At 39.8% G+C, this 17,260-nt stretch overlaps 1 protein-coding gene across 1 annotated transcript; it reads right to left on the reverse strand.

The window, feature by feature from the left end:
- Nucleotides 1-1,728: 1,728 nt before the first annotated feature.
- Nucleotides 1,729-5,087, reverse strand: RFESD (Rieske Fe-S domain containing; the record flags this gene model as incomplete). The annotated part of the gene is made up of 3 exons (XM_084233174.1): nt 1,729-2,130; nt 4,741-4,775; nt 4,913-5,087. The coding sequence occupies 3 exons, from the start codon at nt 5,085-5,087 to the stop codon at nt 1,867-1,869; spliced, it is 474 nt and encodes a 157-aa protein (XP_084089300.1). The 3' UTR covers nt 1,729-1,866.
- Between the last annotated feature and the right edge of the window lie 12,173 nt (nt 5,088-17,260).

A 17,260-nucleotide genomic window follows, 5' to 3' on the forward strand; every position in this document is an offset into this window, starting at 1 on the left:
ATTCTTACATCATTTTTTGTTTTTACACAATGTATGCATTTTCATTTTGGTTATATTCCCTACACAATTGCACCCCCCTTATTTTGACCCTAATCCGTCCTCTCCCCCCACATAGTGTGTCTCTGGTTTATAGTTGCTTGTTGATTTTGATTTTTTTTATTATAATTAGTCTTTTTCCTGGTCCCTTATTTAGGTTTTCTAAATTCCTGTATGAGTGAGACTATCCGGTATTTTTCTTTTCCTTTCTGGCTTATTTTGCTGAGCATGATCCCTTCCAGCTCCATCCATGTTGTTGCAAATTGCATGAGTTTATCTTGCTTGATTGCTGAGTAATATTCCATTGTGTGTGTGTGTGTGTGTGTGTGTGTGTATGTATATACATATACATACCACATCTTCTCGATCCAGTCTTTCCCATGTATTTTAAATTCTGGACATGAACTAAGACCAGACTTGTCACTGAAACATTAGCACCTGATATAATATACTGGGATGTACCCAGAGATGGTGCTTCCTAGTAAGTAGCTGGTGCCATAAACATATAAAAAGCTCAAGCTTGGCTCTTTAGTAGTAGTCTGAGAAATGAGTAGCAACTGTTTTATTACCTAATGTTACCCATATTCCAAAGAAAAGGAAATGTAATAATCTGTAGCAAAGAGATCTGTAAGCAGAGTCTTAATGATAGATATTTGATTCACTTACTTTTACAATAAGGGAGAGTGCAGACGTGCCCGTTATAATGTTAAGGAGCCTTAATTCAATTAGATGCCACTAACATTACTGTGTTTGAGACTAGGTTCCAATCTTAACAAACAGCTCTTCTCAAATTCATAGTCTGCTCATCCTCATTCTTTCTGGTCCCATTTACTTGTATAATCTATGATATGCTGTCACGTTTTGAATGTTTATCACCCAGGGTGTTATTCTAAATATTTAACAACTAGTACTCTGTGGGCACTTGGCAACCAGAACAGGCCAGGTCATAAATAACTGGCAGGGTAAAAGCAGGGTGAACAACTGAAAATCAATCCTGCTATGAATTCAGCAGAAGGACACTGAGGAGCAAGACCCCACATCTCTTCTTTCTGTAATATTTACCTTCTATCTGTAATATTTAATATTTACACACATGCACAAGGTGCTCAACATTTTAAAAACACTTTATTTGAAAATTTCATATAGGCATTCAATGTACTTTGGCTCAATGAATGGGAGACTATACCAGAGAGAAAGTGAGTCAAGTTTATTGAGTCAAGTTTTGGTGTCCAGAGCATTGATTTCTTATTTTTAGATTCAGTGTATAAACTGATCTCATTTGGGGAGAGTTTTTTTTAAAGTCTAAAATATAAACTATATATTTTGAAGAATTAAACAAGAGTAAAGCATTTCAGCATATTTAAATTTTACCTTAAAAATGTAATAATAATAATAATAGGAAGGTGGAGAACTGAAGTTGGATGACTACACTATTCTATTTACTTTGTATATATTGACACTTTTCCATAATAAAGTCTGGTCTGTATATTAAATAGGAATTTCTTTTTCCAGGCAACATATTTTCTCATGAGACCTTTCTTTTTCACCCTTTCATTTTAGATTATTCCACATTACTTTCTTTCATCCTTATTAAATTGCACATTCTAAATCTATAACCTTCTAATCAATCTAGAGGATGAAATATATTTAACAGATCCTGATAATCCTTACATCATACTAAGTATATGTGCCTTTAAATCTCTTGGTTTTACTGAGTTTAAAAGTAATAAAATACATCTATGTTGGACAAAGAATCATCCTTAGCATTGAGACATAATTATTTTAAAAATATTTTTTAAATATATACAATTGTCATTGCCATATAATTTATCAGGAAGAAGTCTGAATTACCTTGAAGTCTCCAGTGGCATAAAAATCAGAGTCACATTTAAAAGATTCATTAGAAAGAGTCACATAGATATTCCCCTTGTCCACTGTCACCGTATGAATCCTTTGCTTTATTCCTTTGGAGCACCACTTGGGTTTTGCTGATGGATCTTTGGGGTTTATTGACTGATAGAGTCCTTCTCCTGTTGCCAAAGTAATTTTATATTTATGCCAGGGGCAAACTATACATGCTCGTCCATCAAAATCCTGGGGAAGAAAATAATTTATTTAATAGTCTCACATCATGATAAACCTTGGGCTCAAAACAGAATCCCTTATAGAAGAACCAGGTTAAAGAACAGGTTAGCTTCCTTTTCTCCCTCCCAACCTTATCTGAGCAGTCATCAAGTCGTTTTGCAGTGTATTAGAAACCCAGTCTGTTAGAGCTCTATCAGAAGATAACTAGCTCTGGCAACTAGAGCATGTGACTGCCGCTGTGCTGCTCTTTATAGATGTTAATGTCACTGCTTTTCAGTAGATGTTAATGTCACTTCCTTGACAGAAAAGGGGCAAGGCCTTCAAGTGCAGCTAAAGGACTGTTCACTGGCTACTGAAAGAATGATAAGTTTCAGATATACATTGAGAGGTTACTAAAGGCTCATATGATTATGGATGCTAACTGAAGAGCCCTTTATGATCCAAAGTAGTTAATTCCCAACTTTTTAACTGTCTTAAAACAGAACTTCTCAAAAACATGTTTAAAGAACACTAGAATCACCTAGGTCTTGTTTAAATGCAGATCTTGTTTAAATTCTGTAAGTCTACAGAAAGGGCCCAGGATTCTGCATTTCCAAGAAACTCCAGGTAATACCCATGTTGCTGGACTTTGGACCAAACTTTGAGAAGCAAGATCTTACAGCTCTCATTATGGTCTGGAACTGAGGAAAATTCTTCCACCACATATCAAATGCTTGCATTTTTCTATACAGGCATACTGATACAGTACAGCTAGCAAACATTTCCATTTCCACAGTTCATAAGTATGTCCCTAAACATTAGGACAGGGATGGACTCAGACAGAGATCAAGTATAAAGAGAATGAAATACTAAGTTCAAGCTTTACTTTGTAGGAGAGTGGGGGGAAGGAGAAAATTACCAGTTTCATGTAATAAGGAATAAATCAGGGAGCTAGTTTGGGAATATAAGAAATTAAGATAATTCTCCTTTCCTTTCTCAGTTTACCTTCAATGTGTGCTTTTTCTTTCTTAAATATATATATGTTTATTACATTGTAAATGTAATATATATGTGCTAGTAAAAAAATTCATACTGTACATAAGTGTTTGAAAATGAAAGTGAATTGGTATTTTTAATTAATTTCATTAGGCCTATTATTCTATAACTTTCTTTTTAGCACTCAAAATATATTGTTGACATCTCTCCATACCAACAAATACAGATCTGCCTCATTAATTTAATGGCTGTCTTGTATTCCATTGCATGGTTAATTAATTTATTTAACTTTCTTATACTGCAACATTTAGGTAGCATATGTGAAGGGTATCTCTGAATAAAAAGTAAGATTGATTTCTAAAAACCATTCAAGTTGCCTTCAATTTTCATTACAATAATGCTTCAATAACTCTCTCATGTTCTCTCTCTCTCCATCTCTCTCTCTTTCTCTCTCTCTCTCACACACACAATTTTTCCCCCAAGTACAAGTAGTTTATTTAGGAGGTAATCCCAGGAAATACCAGTTATAGAGTGGGTAAGTCAAGGAAGAGGAAGAAGCTAATAAATGATTTAGAGAGACAAGAGAAGGATTTATAATTGAACTATCACTGTGAGCACTTGAAGCAATTCTCTGCAGTTCAGGCCAACTCAAAGGAGGTTCAGCCACAGCAGGGCAGAGACTATGTGATGACCACAACCTGCCACAGCCAGGAAGCAAGTCCTCTTTGTTGTTCCAGCTTTTTAAACTTTTCATTTCCTTGTAAACATTTTTTGGTAACCTTTTTTTATTGAGGTAACACTGGTTTGTGACACTGTATATGATTTAGGGGTATAGGTTCACACCTTTTCAAATGTAAGTTAACCATATCATACCCACCACCAAAGCCCCCAGAATCCTCCACTATAACCCAAGGGTCTCTTTCCCCTTCTGCTCCCCACCTGCTCCCCACCTGCCATTATATATATATATATATATGTGTGTGTGTGTGTGTATACACACACACACACACACACATACATACACACACACAAATGCATACACACACATATAAATGAATTTGTTCAATTATATCTGTAGAGTAGATATCTGAGTATAATTGCTAGATTAGAAAAATGTATATTCCTGATACTGGTGAAATAGTTTTCTTTAGATTATAGGGTTGTGAATTCCTAGCATATTAGAAATTCTACCCAGGGCATAAAAATATTGGTCAGACCCAAACACTTTCATATAAAATGGAATAAAATAGGAACTACAGGGCCTCCCCGGTGGCGCAGTGGTTGAGCGCTGGGTTGCAAAGCTGCCCGCAGCCTCTGCAGCGCTGGTTCAATCCCCGGCTGCTCCCCAGCCACCGGAGGAGGGTCCCCCATGGTGCGCAGACCTCTCCTGCAGCCCGCTGCTTCCCTCAGCAGTGTACTTCGGTCCTTCTGCCTGCTCTGCTCCCTGCTCTGGCTCTGGTGAATTCTCTTACCCTCCCGCGCTTCTGACTGTACCCAGTGCTTGCATAAATAAATAAATAAATAAATAAATAAATAAATAAATAAATGAATGAATAAATAAATAAATCTTAAAAAAAAAAAGACAGGAACTACCAAAAAAAGGGAATATTTGAGTTTGTTGAGAATAGATTGAATTTTACATACCTCTATTTCTCCCAAATGTAAAGGTCCTCCTGAATCTGAAAGGGAATTGAATATTATATCCAGTCACTAAAAAAATAGAAATTCTGATAGGTTTGTGCCTAGGAAACAAACAGGTTTACAAATGAAAAATAGACTCTTACATTATACATCAATAAAAAGAATACAATCTTACGGTAACAGCGAATATCCATAGCATGATATTCCCCTCTGTGGTAGAAAATAACCACTTCTCTCTCATGGACAACAGCTGTCATTCTTTCCATTTTTTTAATGTCATCTTCTCTGCCAACACAGACTGGAGAATATTCCTTTATTTCAGGATCTTGAGGAGAGCCACTAAGATCCATGCTAGTTGAGAAAAAGGAAAAAGAAAAGAAATACAATTGCAAGTAGACTTCACTAGACTGGATGCTGAGACTGTTGTAAATCTGATTTCTCTGAGAGTGATAGGGGTATTTTCTTGTAACCATATAACATAAATGCTGGCTCATAGGCATAATTTTGAGTTAGAGACTCCTAAAGTTGCCAGAATATAAAGACTCCCCAATCTGAGGCTAGATTCACAGGAGACTCAGTTCAAGCACAAGATACAAAGTTTAGACCTCCAAAGACACAGAGACTACTCTTTCACTACTCTTTTATGCCCTATTAAATCCAATGATAAACAGCATTTGATTAGCAGTGTTGTCTTAAGCTTTCAGCTTGGTTTTGCCTGCAGTGGAGGGGATGGAGGTAGGGATCAGACAGATATTCTAGCAGGAAGCGAATGGTGTGAATAGACACCTGTCATTTTCACAGATACAACTCAGAGACCTGTATGATTCAAGAGCATGGCCATAGTCTGATAATTCCATGAGATAAAGAAACATCAAGATATATCAGTGTCAGGATTTTGCATCTCATGTGGAGGAGTTTCCTAAAAGCCTCTCTTATGGGGGTATTCTATGATGGTTCCTCAATTTTAAAAAGATATATCTTGTTTTGTCAGAAATGTATCCTTTCTTCACTCCTAACCCCAAATCTATCATACTATTCCCACCCTATTTCCATTAGAGTTGCCATTCAGAAAGTTTCTAGAAACATTCTTTCCCTATCTCAACACAGAGACTGGTCATTTTGACTATAACTTTCAAAAAATGTTAAGAACCGTGTATAATCTTCTTAGAGTTGACAAAGAGCTTTCTCCTGGAGGCAAGTGAATATTTTGAATCTTTGCATGCAATGAAATAAAAATCACAAGACAGAAACTGAGACCACTCAAGGGTTTTAATTTCCCCTCTTATTTCCTAATAATCCCATTATGAGATATCCCTTCTGGAGAATGGGAATCTTCATTCACCAGGACAATACCCTCTTGGAATTGACTGGGTATTGCAACTGACACAAGATAGTCTCACTCTACGATGTGGGAAGACAAAAGAGAGGCTTCCTATAACATTCAGGTATGAGATCCTACATGTCCATGGACATTGTTTCAGAGCAGGGTTACTAAAATCCCTTTATGTATGATAGAAATTAAAGGTTCATTTTTTTTTAAAGGACAAGTTACACTTCTGAGCAATTGTTCTATTTAATCTTCATTTTATTTTTTTAAAGATTTATTTATTTTTATATAAGAACTGGGGTACAGGCCAGAGGTGTGGGAGGGTGAGAGGATTTGCCAAAGAACAGAGAGCAGAACAGGCAGGCAGGCTGAAATACACTGCTGAGGGGAGCAGCAGGAAAGACAGGAGAGGTCTGCTGTGCCATGTGGGTTTCTCCCTGGCCGGCCGGGAATCAAACCCTCTGCAGAGGCTGCGGACAGCTTCACAGTGCTATGCTCAACCCACTGTGCCACCAGGGAGGCCCCATGGTAACATTTAACCACAACTTTTATTTTTGGGACAGAGATGGACAAGTTTCTTCACAATTTATTTAGTGAGGAATTTAGGCGTGAAAAAGCAGGGAGGCAAATTTCTCAAAAAGTGACTACTGACAATCTTTGAGCACAGAATTATAAAAGAAAATGTTCAACAATGGATGTTCAGATTCTCCTTCTACAAAGTTCTCTGTACTCATTAGAGATGATCACTCATTTGATAAATATTTTCTGAACACTATGTGACTGTTACTTCAGGGCATAAATTAAAAAAGGTCTCTGCCTGCTTGTAAATTATATTCTAGTTGGTGAGATCAGTAATAATAAAAATGAAAATAATGTAATTAGTAGTATCATGAAAAAAACAAAATGGGTAGTATGAGAGCAAAAGGGGGAAGCCATTTTTCAAAGGAAAGCCTGGGACTGGGACTCTGAGATGATAGTTGAACTGAAACTTGAAAAATGCAAATGAACGAGTCATGCTCAGAGCTGGAAGGAGAAAACTCCGGGTGAAACAAATAATAAATACTAAAGCCTGAAGGAAAGAAGAAAACAAGGCTTGGTTAAAGAGGAATGAAAGAGAGACTAGCCCATAATGAGGACTGGTAGGACAGACAGGTCATGCACCCCTGTGTGTGGAGTCTATTCTAAGAGCAATAGGAAGGCACTGAAGGGTGCAAGGCTGGCAAGTATGATGCAGGCTGTTTTTAAAAGAATGCCCGGGCTGTGTGGAAAATAGACTGTGGCACAATAAGAGCAGAAGCACAGAAATGAGAAAGTTATTGTAGTGGTCCATGGGAGAGAAGATGGTGGTAACACTCTGGGAGAGAAAAAAATAGCAATAATAACTGTTGTTACAGATATATTGTGCTAACCACATGTCAGGCACTATTTTAAAACTTTATATTTATTTAGTTCTTTTAATCCCCCAACATACTACTATAAAAAAGGTATTAAAATTTTACAGGGAGAAAATTGAGTGAGGCACAGAGGTTAGACTGATTAACTGGAATAAAGGAGTCACAGAGGGAAAAAAAAAGAATAGTTGTAAAGCTTTAGGTTTGTGCAACCTGATGGATTATGGATCTGATGTTAAAAACTAAGAAAAAGTTGGTATTTTGCAGGGATGGAAAGTTAAAAACTAGATTTCATCCATATTGAGTTTGAGATACCTACCAGACATCCAAGGGAGGATATTAAGTCAACAGTGGATTTATGAGATGAGTTCAGAATCATTTGAGAAGAGAAACTGGGGAGTTTTCAAGTAAAGAAATCCAACAGAATCAGTTGGAGAGGCAGTACAGACAGGGGAGAGGGACTAACTAGTACAATTCCTGAAGCGCACCAACATGTAAAGGCCAGGTGAAAGAGAGGCTGAAGTAAGGCCAGGCCAACAGAGGTCCAATCTATTGCCAATCAAATGAAATTCATTAAATGCTCCTTGCCTATCTTATATTCTCCTTGAATGGCAAATAGATGGTAACCCAGCACAAAAGGCAGACGAGTTAAAATTTACTCTAATGATTATGCTTTGCAAAATAAGCCAGAAAGAAAAAGAAAAATATCAGGGCCTCCCCGGTGGTGCAGCGGTTGAGCGCTGGGTTGCGAAGATGCCCGCAGCCTCTGCAGCGCCGGTTCCATCCCCGGCTGCTCCCCGGGCACCAGAGGAGGGTCCCACATGGTGCGCAGACCTCTCCTGCCGCCCGCTGCTCCCCTCAGCAGTGTACTTCGGTCCTTCTGCCTGCTCTGCTCCCCGCTCTGGCTCTGGTGAATTCTCTCACCCTCCCGCGCTTCTGACTGCACCCAGTGCTTGTAAAATAAATAAATAAATCTTAAAAAAAAGAAAAATATCAGATGGTTTCACTTATAGGAGGAATGTAGAGGAAGCAAATAAGGGATCAGAAAAAAGAATAACTATAATAAAGTAAAAATCAAAATCAACAGGCAACCATAGACCAGAGACATTCTGTAGGAGTGGAGGAAGCACAAGGGACTATGGTGATGGTGCGTGGGTGAACTGGTGGTGGGAATTTCACAGGAAATCATGCATTGTACAAAAATGAAGGATAATGTAATGAATAAATATATATATAAATAATAAAATTTACTCTAATGCAGGCTACCTCTGTATTAAACAATGAATGACATATGATGAAAACAGGTTTCCTTGGAAACTGTGTCCATAAAGAGCTGAACCTACTCTATACTCTTCCTTCTAATTTCACTTACTCCTAAACCTCCACTCTCCTTGAAATCAAATACTGGTTAGCATCCAAGTAAGAGCTCACATTCAGGGCCTCCCTGTGGCGCAGTGGTTGAGCGCTGGGTTGCGAAGCTGCCCTCAGCCTCTGAGGCATCGGTTCAATCCCCGGCTGCTCCCCGGCCACCAGAGGAGGGTCCCACATGGCGCGCAGACCTCTCCTGCCACCCGCCGCTCCCCTCAGCAGTGTCCTTCAGTCCTTCTGCCTGCTCTGCTCCCCGCTCTGGCTCTGGTGAATTCTCTCACCCTCCTGTGCTTCTGACTGTACCCAGTGCTTGTATAAATAAATAAATAAATAAACAAATCTTTAAAAAAAAAAAAAAAAAAAAAAAAAAAAAAAAAAGAGCTCACATTCAAAATACAATGATTACAACTCCTCCCCCACCTCCGTAATTCTAAAGATCATCTCCCATACCACTCTTAAATATTCTTTTCACCAAGTAGTCTTAAAAACACCAGTTTTTTGCTTTTTTAAAAGCAAAAGGTAGGAAAAACAAAAAACTAAGAAATTTCTCAATAGGAAGTTTGCTGGGACTGGCTCAAGGATCAAGTCCTTGAATCAAAATGATTCATACATATTACTGGGATTAATTCTTCAAAACCCACAGTTAAACACTTAAGCAGCCTTTCACATGGCATATGTATGCATTTCCAGCCCAACATGACTCTTCAACTTAACATCTCCTATGTTCCAAAACAGAACATAAAAAATTCCATAGGTTGTTGCAATGCTAGGTTTACCCAACATTTTCATTTTCAGTTTTAAGAACTTTATTATTTTATGGATGTTTATGTGGTGCAGACAACTTAAGAAGTGCTCTTTCTGCCCTAATCAAGATAAAGAATCACATGTGGAAAAAGAAAAGGAAGTGAACCAATATGATTGTCCACGTTAGTTGCAGAGACCCAGCAGCTCTTAAACAGGAGGAGGCGTGCCATGGAATGCTCCCCATATTAGGCACACATACAGCTGTCTACAACTTAAGACATCTGACAAGACTGTAAATCACGTGTCAACTTCAAATGAATATTCTAATTTTAGAAAGATAATTCTTTATCATCCACATCTTCTTCAAGTACAGCAATACTGTCATATATCAGAGGAAGTTATACAGAATGATGATGGGCCTTTCCTTGATTATAGAAACCTCCCATTTAAATTTCACTTAAATCTGAAGTTAACATTTTACATACAAATACAAATACACATTCAGCCTATTTAAAAGGGGGCACTTGGAATTTAATATACTGAGCTTAGAATGGTTACAAATTATACACAGATACTTTCCCAGCAAGAGGAAAAAGGTGTTAATGGCCATGGCAACAGGTTTCAGCATTCTGCAGAGAATTTTCCCTATGGCTTCTTCAATTATTTATTTCATCCTATATGACTGCTGAAAGTTTGCAAACACCAGGAATAAAGCAGCATGGCTTATTTAATAAAACATAAAAACTATTATTCCAAAGTTAAAATCTCTGTTTTAGCATCTCAGTGAGCTCTAGAAAATAGGAATTTACAGACCAATGTTGTGAGAGGGGCAGTGCTAAGCCATGAGGAAGACAGACATCAGGTATCATGTAAGCCTACTCTCCCAAACTGAGATGTTTGTGTATGTATGCTGATGGGGGGATACAGGAGCTTTGAATTAACATATAAAGGAAAGCACTACACAAATTAAGTTTAGGAAATAACAGATGTCTTATTTGTTCCCTGAAGTTTGCATTGGTAACACTTAAGCTAATTGATCTACTATGCTTTTTTTAAAGGATGTAAATAACTAACACATAAGCTGTTTTTAAAATTTATTTCACAATAAAAAATACAATGTTTCTAAGAAAAGGTAAAGAGGACTATGGCCATGATTTTCTGGGTTAGCCATGGATGACAGGAGACTGGAATACTACATTTCTAAACAGTTATCTGGTTTTAGTTGATTTGGGCAGGTACCCAAAGAGCACAAATTGATCAAGTCATAGTATTTACCTCCATAGAGTTGGACATGCAACCTGTATCACATTTTGTGACAGAACACACAGAGGCACAGCAGTGATAAGGAAAATGAGAACACAAGTAACATAAAGAGGGGGAAATAATGCGCTGGGGAAGGAAAGAAATGTACATATGACCAGCCAGAGCTTAAGATTCAGAATTGATGAAGACTGACTATAAATCAGTATGAAAATGCCAAATAACCACAGAAATATGGGCAAGAGACAAAAATTTCACAGGTGAGGAGATTTGAATGGCAATAATCATAGTATCGATGTTCAAACCTCTACGTGTGAAAAAGGAATGTAAAACAAAGTCACAAATGGGTACTATTTTCATCACACTGGAAAAAAAAAATGATACCAAGTATTGGCGAGGACATGGAGCAACTGGTAGTCTAGTACTATCCAGTAAACACTCAGTATATTTCAGAGAAACATGATAGGTACATCATAAGACATGTATAAAAATGGCTTTAAGAGCAAAATACAAGTAACAACTGAAAATCTACCAATATTAGAATGGATTGTTTTTACGTTCATTCAGTGGAATGCTGTACACTGAAAAAATGTATTGCTACCAAAAAAATGCATGGCCATATCCAGTTTGGATTACTTTCAAAAAAGTACCTTAAAATGGCAAAAGAAAAAAAAAAAGAAGAATTCACAGCATACTTTATTAGCGCAACACAGAAAAACCAAACAATATTATAATTTATGGATATGTGTATATAAGGTAACTTTATAAACAAAAGCAAGGGGATTTAGTACACACAAAATTTGTTACATGTCTCCAAAAATCACATCAGTCTTATATTTAAAATTACTCTCTTCAATATTTAAGTTGTAACCTACTTTATATTTTTATGTAGCAAATGATGCAAAATCGAAGAGAAAGATTTTAAAAGCACTTTTTAATCCTCTAGAATGTGGCTGTGCATAGACAGTGAACAAACTGAGAATACTGTACAGCTTATTTCAAAATTTGCCCTAACGAGGCGGGGGGAAATAAATGAATACTTTTTTTTGACTTTTCTTTATTCAAGCCAGAACTAGAAAAGAAATACTGGTATCATGCAAGTAACAAAATACATGAGATGTGGAGTAGCATCAAACGTTAATTAGTCTTCCTTTTCTCAAATTTCAGAATATTTGCCATGTTTACTCCTAAGGAAAACTGTAGTGAATTTTGCAGGGGCTGATAAGAAATGAGCAGAGAAGGCTGGGGTTAAATGATAAAGGTTTCATAGAACTATGATTACAGACTTGTATTTTGCTTAGAATATTATCTCATTCTTCAAATAATTGTTCCCTCTCTGCATCATAAGTGGTGCTCTTTATTTATGATATCTGGTGACTATTTATAATTAACACCCATATTGTTCTTAATTAAATATTGTGAATATCATCGGCCAGTCAGACAATAAAGAGTCCATATGTACACCTTCATTACTGTTACTTTGTCATATGCTCCCACACATTTCCTCTATTTTGAGTCTGCTTTAAGATAGGATAATCTTAAGTGAATAAAAAGAAAGTGAAAAATAAAACCATTTACTCAGTTGGAGGCCAGATGTAAAAAACTTCCTTCTGGAAAACTTATCTGTTTTTGTTCTACAGCCCAATACTTCAAGAAATATTTTTTTTTGACTGGTGCCTAAAATTAGGTTCCTAATGGTGATAACTTCATATAAAATTACAAATCCTCAGTCTCTACTATATACTTTTCCACCATAATGAATACATTCTAGTGGAATTTTTTAATTTATATAATAAAAATACAAGTCATTTGAATTTCCATTAAGACACCACAGACCAAAGGAGCCTGAAATTAAAGAAACTTAGTTGTTCTCCTCTTGAACACTGACTGTGGTACTTTTTACTAAGTCTGGGGACTTGGCCAACACATTATTAGAATGCACAGCTCCAGGGTGACCTTTGCTTTTAGGATTAGGGATGAGAAATGCCTCACATAGCAGTTTTCCTATGTCATCAGAGAGCATAAAACCAGCTATTCTTCAGTGAATACATACCTCTTGGATACTAAGCATATATTGCTTCATAAATCCTCACAAAACTGCCAAATGTGTATTACCTATTTCCCATATGTTGAAATGGTTAAAGGATTTTTCTAAAATTTATTTTTATATATTTATACAAGCACTGGGTACAGTCAGAAGCGCGGGAGGGTGAGAGAATTCACCAGAGCCAGAGCGGGGAGCAGAGCAGGCAGAAGGACCGAAGTACACTGCTGAGGGGAGCAGCGGGCGGCAGGAGAGATCTGCGCGCCATGTGGGACCCTCCTCCGCTGGCTGGGGAGCAGCCGGGGATCGAACCGGCGCCGCAGAGGCTGCGGGCACTTTGCAACCCAGTACTCAACTGCTGCACCACGGGGGAGGCCCTGGTTAAAGGATCTTTTTTTAAAGAAAAGCTTGTTACTCACAATGTAGCAGTGAAGATTCAAACCCAGATCATATGAGACTAAATTTGGTGACGACTGATACATAAATCCTAACATTTCGCATAAGCAGCATCCACGGATTTATAAAAACACATGGCCTGCCAATAAACTACCTTGAAGGCACAAAACCCTAGCAAAGCAAAAAATTAAATACATAAAAGCAACACCAAAGATGATGACTTTTTAAAATTTAGTAACACTAATGTCCAATACTGGTGGCAATAAATGTTTAAAACGGAATATTTCCCTAATAATTTAATAAAATTCCTTAGCCCTCTGGAATCTGCCATCAAAGTGCGTGATATTAAGAAACCTGTCATCACCACACTGGCCCATCTGGATTTGAATCCCAAGTGGATGACTGAGGGCAAATAGCTAAATTTTCCTGGGCTGCAATTGCTGCGTCGTTAAGACATGCCACATAGAAATAAATGCTTCACTATACATCGGGTTTAAGCAGGACCCCCCGCCATGGGACGTGCTCAAAATTAGCTGTCATCTCAAAGGCCCCTACAGATTAGGGTTGATCAGTGCAGAGTTCTGGCTATCTTTAATATTTTCTTTTATTGCTTTTTTGGTTTGGTCTTATTTTTTAATTTTCTTTTTATTTATATATATATATATATATTTTTACATCATTGTTCATTTTTAAACAATATTTGCTTCCCCCCACCCCTCCCTCGGGTGCAGTCCCCATAGAGTTTCCTTCCCCAATGCACCTGTGCACCATCACCTCAGTCCCCTGAGCTCCTCCCTCGCTCCCTCTGATCCCTCTCCCTCCTCCTCCCCTGCAGGATGTCTCTGGTTTATAATTGTCTGTTTTTCTGCAACGAGACCCATCAGCGCAGAGGAACACAGTGGCCTTCTGCGACTGGCTGCTTAGAAGTGCTGGACTGTCCTGCTAGCCAGCTTGAGGCGAGCACCTAGGTGCGCAGGGCTGCAGAAACCCTGGCACAGTTTTTATGCTTCCGAGCCCACAGATGCCAGGAAAGTTTGCAATAAACGCCCCGCTGGCCCCACGGAGGCTGCTGGCCCCACGGAGGCTGCAGATTCCGGGTGCGGCCCGTTCTCTAAGGTGCACACGCCTCGTAGGGCCTCTCCGTGCCGGGGCGCCGCCGCCGGCGGGTTAACCGTTAACAGCGGGTCGGGACACCCAAGCGCGCGAGCCGCCGGGAGCAAAGGCCACCCGGGCAGCCGCCCTCGCCAGCGCAGCCGCCGCCGGAAGCCGCAGCGCACGGCCCCGGCCCCGGCGGAAGCGCGGCCCCCGCCAGCCCGAGCCGGCGCGCGAGAACTGCACTTACCGTCCGCCCGTCCCTCGCTCCGCCTCCTCGAAACCCGCCCGCCGCGGCCCGAGCGCGATGCGACTGCGCGAGGCGAGGTTCTGGAGGCCGCTCTGAGCCTCCCGGGGCGGCCGCGGCCGTCCACGTGACTCGAGGGCGCCCGGCCGGCCCCGCCCCGTGCCCGGCGGTGGACGGTCCACCTGCTGCCCAGGGCCCCGCGCGGGTGGTCGGAGCAGGCGGTCTAAGGTCTAAGAGCTGACGGTCTAGATCGTGTGTTGAACATTGTAATACTGTGGGTGGCATCTGTTTTTTATTTGTTGGTTGATCTCGCACCACTTTTATCTAGATTTCAAATGCATTCAATAATCTCACTTCTAGAGATGTGGTGCATATACACCATGGAATATTACTCAGCATTCAAAAAAGATAAACACGTGCAATTTGCAGCAACATGGATGGCGCTGGAAGGGATCATGCTCAGCGAAATAAGCCAGAAAGAAAAAGAAAAATGGGGGCCTCCCTGGTGGCGCAGCGGTTGAGCACTGGGTTGCGAAGCTGCCCGCAGCCTCTGCAGGGCCGGTTCGATCCCCGGCTGCTCCCCGGCCACCGGAGGAGGGTCCCACATGGTGCGCAGACCTCTCCTGCTGCCCGCTGCTCCCCTCAGCAGTGTACCTCGGTCCTTCTGCCTGCTCTGCTCCCCACTCTGACTCCGGTGAATTCTCTCACCCTCCCGCGCTTCTGACTGTACACCCAGTGCATGTATAAACAAAACAAACAAGCAAGCAAATAAATAAATAAAACATGCCTCTATTAAAAAAAAAAAAAAAGAAAAGAAAAATGCCGGATGGTCTCACTCATAGCAGGAATCTAGAAAACTTAAATAAGGGACCAGGAAAATGAGTAACTTTAAGAAAGTGAAAATCAAAATCAACAAAAACTATGAACCAGAGACACTCTATGGGGGGTAGGGGGCGGGGAGGGGAGGGATTGGGGCCAAAATAAGGGGGTTGCAATTGTATGGGGAATATAAAAATAAAATTTATTTAAAAAAATAATAATCTCACTTCTAGGACCTTAATTGCAAAAGTTTGTCACGATGCGCGTGTATTTACTAAATAATCAGGTATAAGGATGCCTATTACAAAGACTATCTAGGTGAGTCTGAATAGAGGCATCTGGTTAAATAAAACATTGCATCACAATTTTATATAAGCATGAGGTGTTCATCATTGAGCATCAACATGTGTAAATACTGTATTAAATTCACCACTAAACAGCCTATTTTATGCTTCACCCATAGGACTGTCCATTTTGTCTCCGTTTACCCACTCCTTTATCCTTTCCCTTAGGTGACCATGAATTGGTCTCATAGTCCAAAGTTTACTTTTGCTTTCTTTAGTTGATCTGATTGTTTTCTCTGCATATCACATGTAATTGAAATCACACAGAGTTTGTCTTTCTGGCTTACTTCACTTAGCATAATACCCTCTAATTGTGCTAGCAAGTGCTAGGATTTCTTTTCAATAACTATATAGTATTCCATTATGTATATAAACTACATCTTCTTTACCCACTAGTAAGTAGGTGGTGTTCTTAAGTTGGTTCCAGCTCGTGGCTATAGTGAATAATACTGTAATAAACATGGGGTGCATAAATCTCTTTGAATTAGTGATTTGGTATTTTTCAGGTAAATACACAGAAATGGAATAACTGGATTGTATGGAATTTCTACTTTTAATTTTTGGAAACTCTCCATACTGCTTTCCATAATGCCTGGACCAATTTACATTCCCATCAATAGTGAACAATAGTTCTCTTCTCTCCAAGTCCTCTCCAACACTTGTTTTCTGTCTTTCAGATAACAGCCATTCTCGCAGGTTTTGATTACATTTCTCATTTTGTGTACCTATTTGAAACTGTCCAGCTCCAGAAACTGCTTGTAGGCAGTGTGAGTGACAGCAGGTGGAGGGCATTTTACTGCCCGCCACTAGTGGCCCCCTCGGGGTCAGACTGTAGGCAGAGGTCAGCAGTGATAGTGGGCAGCTGTGGTTCCCCTACCACACTATTCTAGGGCATGCAGCCCCTGCTTCAAGGGCTGCACGGAGAAGTATGGAGCTCCACTGGGCCAGCTCCAATGCTGAGGCTCCCTCCATCTGCAGACAGTAGAAAAGCCCATGGATTTGGTGCCTGAATCAGAGAATGGACCAATCAGATTCGTGCTATGAGCTGATTGGTAAATGGTCCAATCAGCCATAGGATTGAAAATGGTCCAATCGGAATTGCAGTTTGGGGAGGGGCGCTCTGAAAGAGGATATAAAGCTTGGCAGGAGGTTGGCTCTCTCAACTCTTTAAGACTCTGACATCTCTGTGCTTGAGAAGGACTGTCCCTGTTACTGGCCTTAAAAGAAAGAAGCATCCAACAGCTGACTTCCAAAGAAAGCTGACTTCCAAAGAAAGCCGACTTCCAAAGCCCTCTGCAGAGGTCAGGGGCTGCACCTGCTTCCAGTCTGCCTCTGACACTGCCTGAAAAGAGCACCAAAGGCCCCAGGCCTGGTGTCTTAAAGAGCTGTTTATTGTTGGTGTGGGCTGTCGCCTCCTAGTGACCAGATGACCAACATTGCTGACGGGAGACTGGTGCTCTATGTCTGGGTCACCTCTGAGAGTTGTTAATC

Source organism: Talpa europaea (assembly GCF_964194135.1).
Source record: "Talpa europaea genome assembly, chromosome: 5".
Classification (NCBI taxonomy): Eukaryota; Metazoa; Chordata; class Mammalia; order Eulipotyphla; family Talpidae; genus Talpa; species Talpa europaea.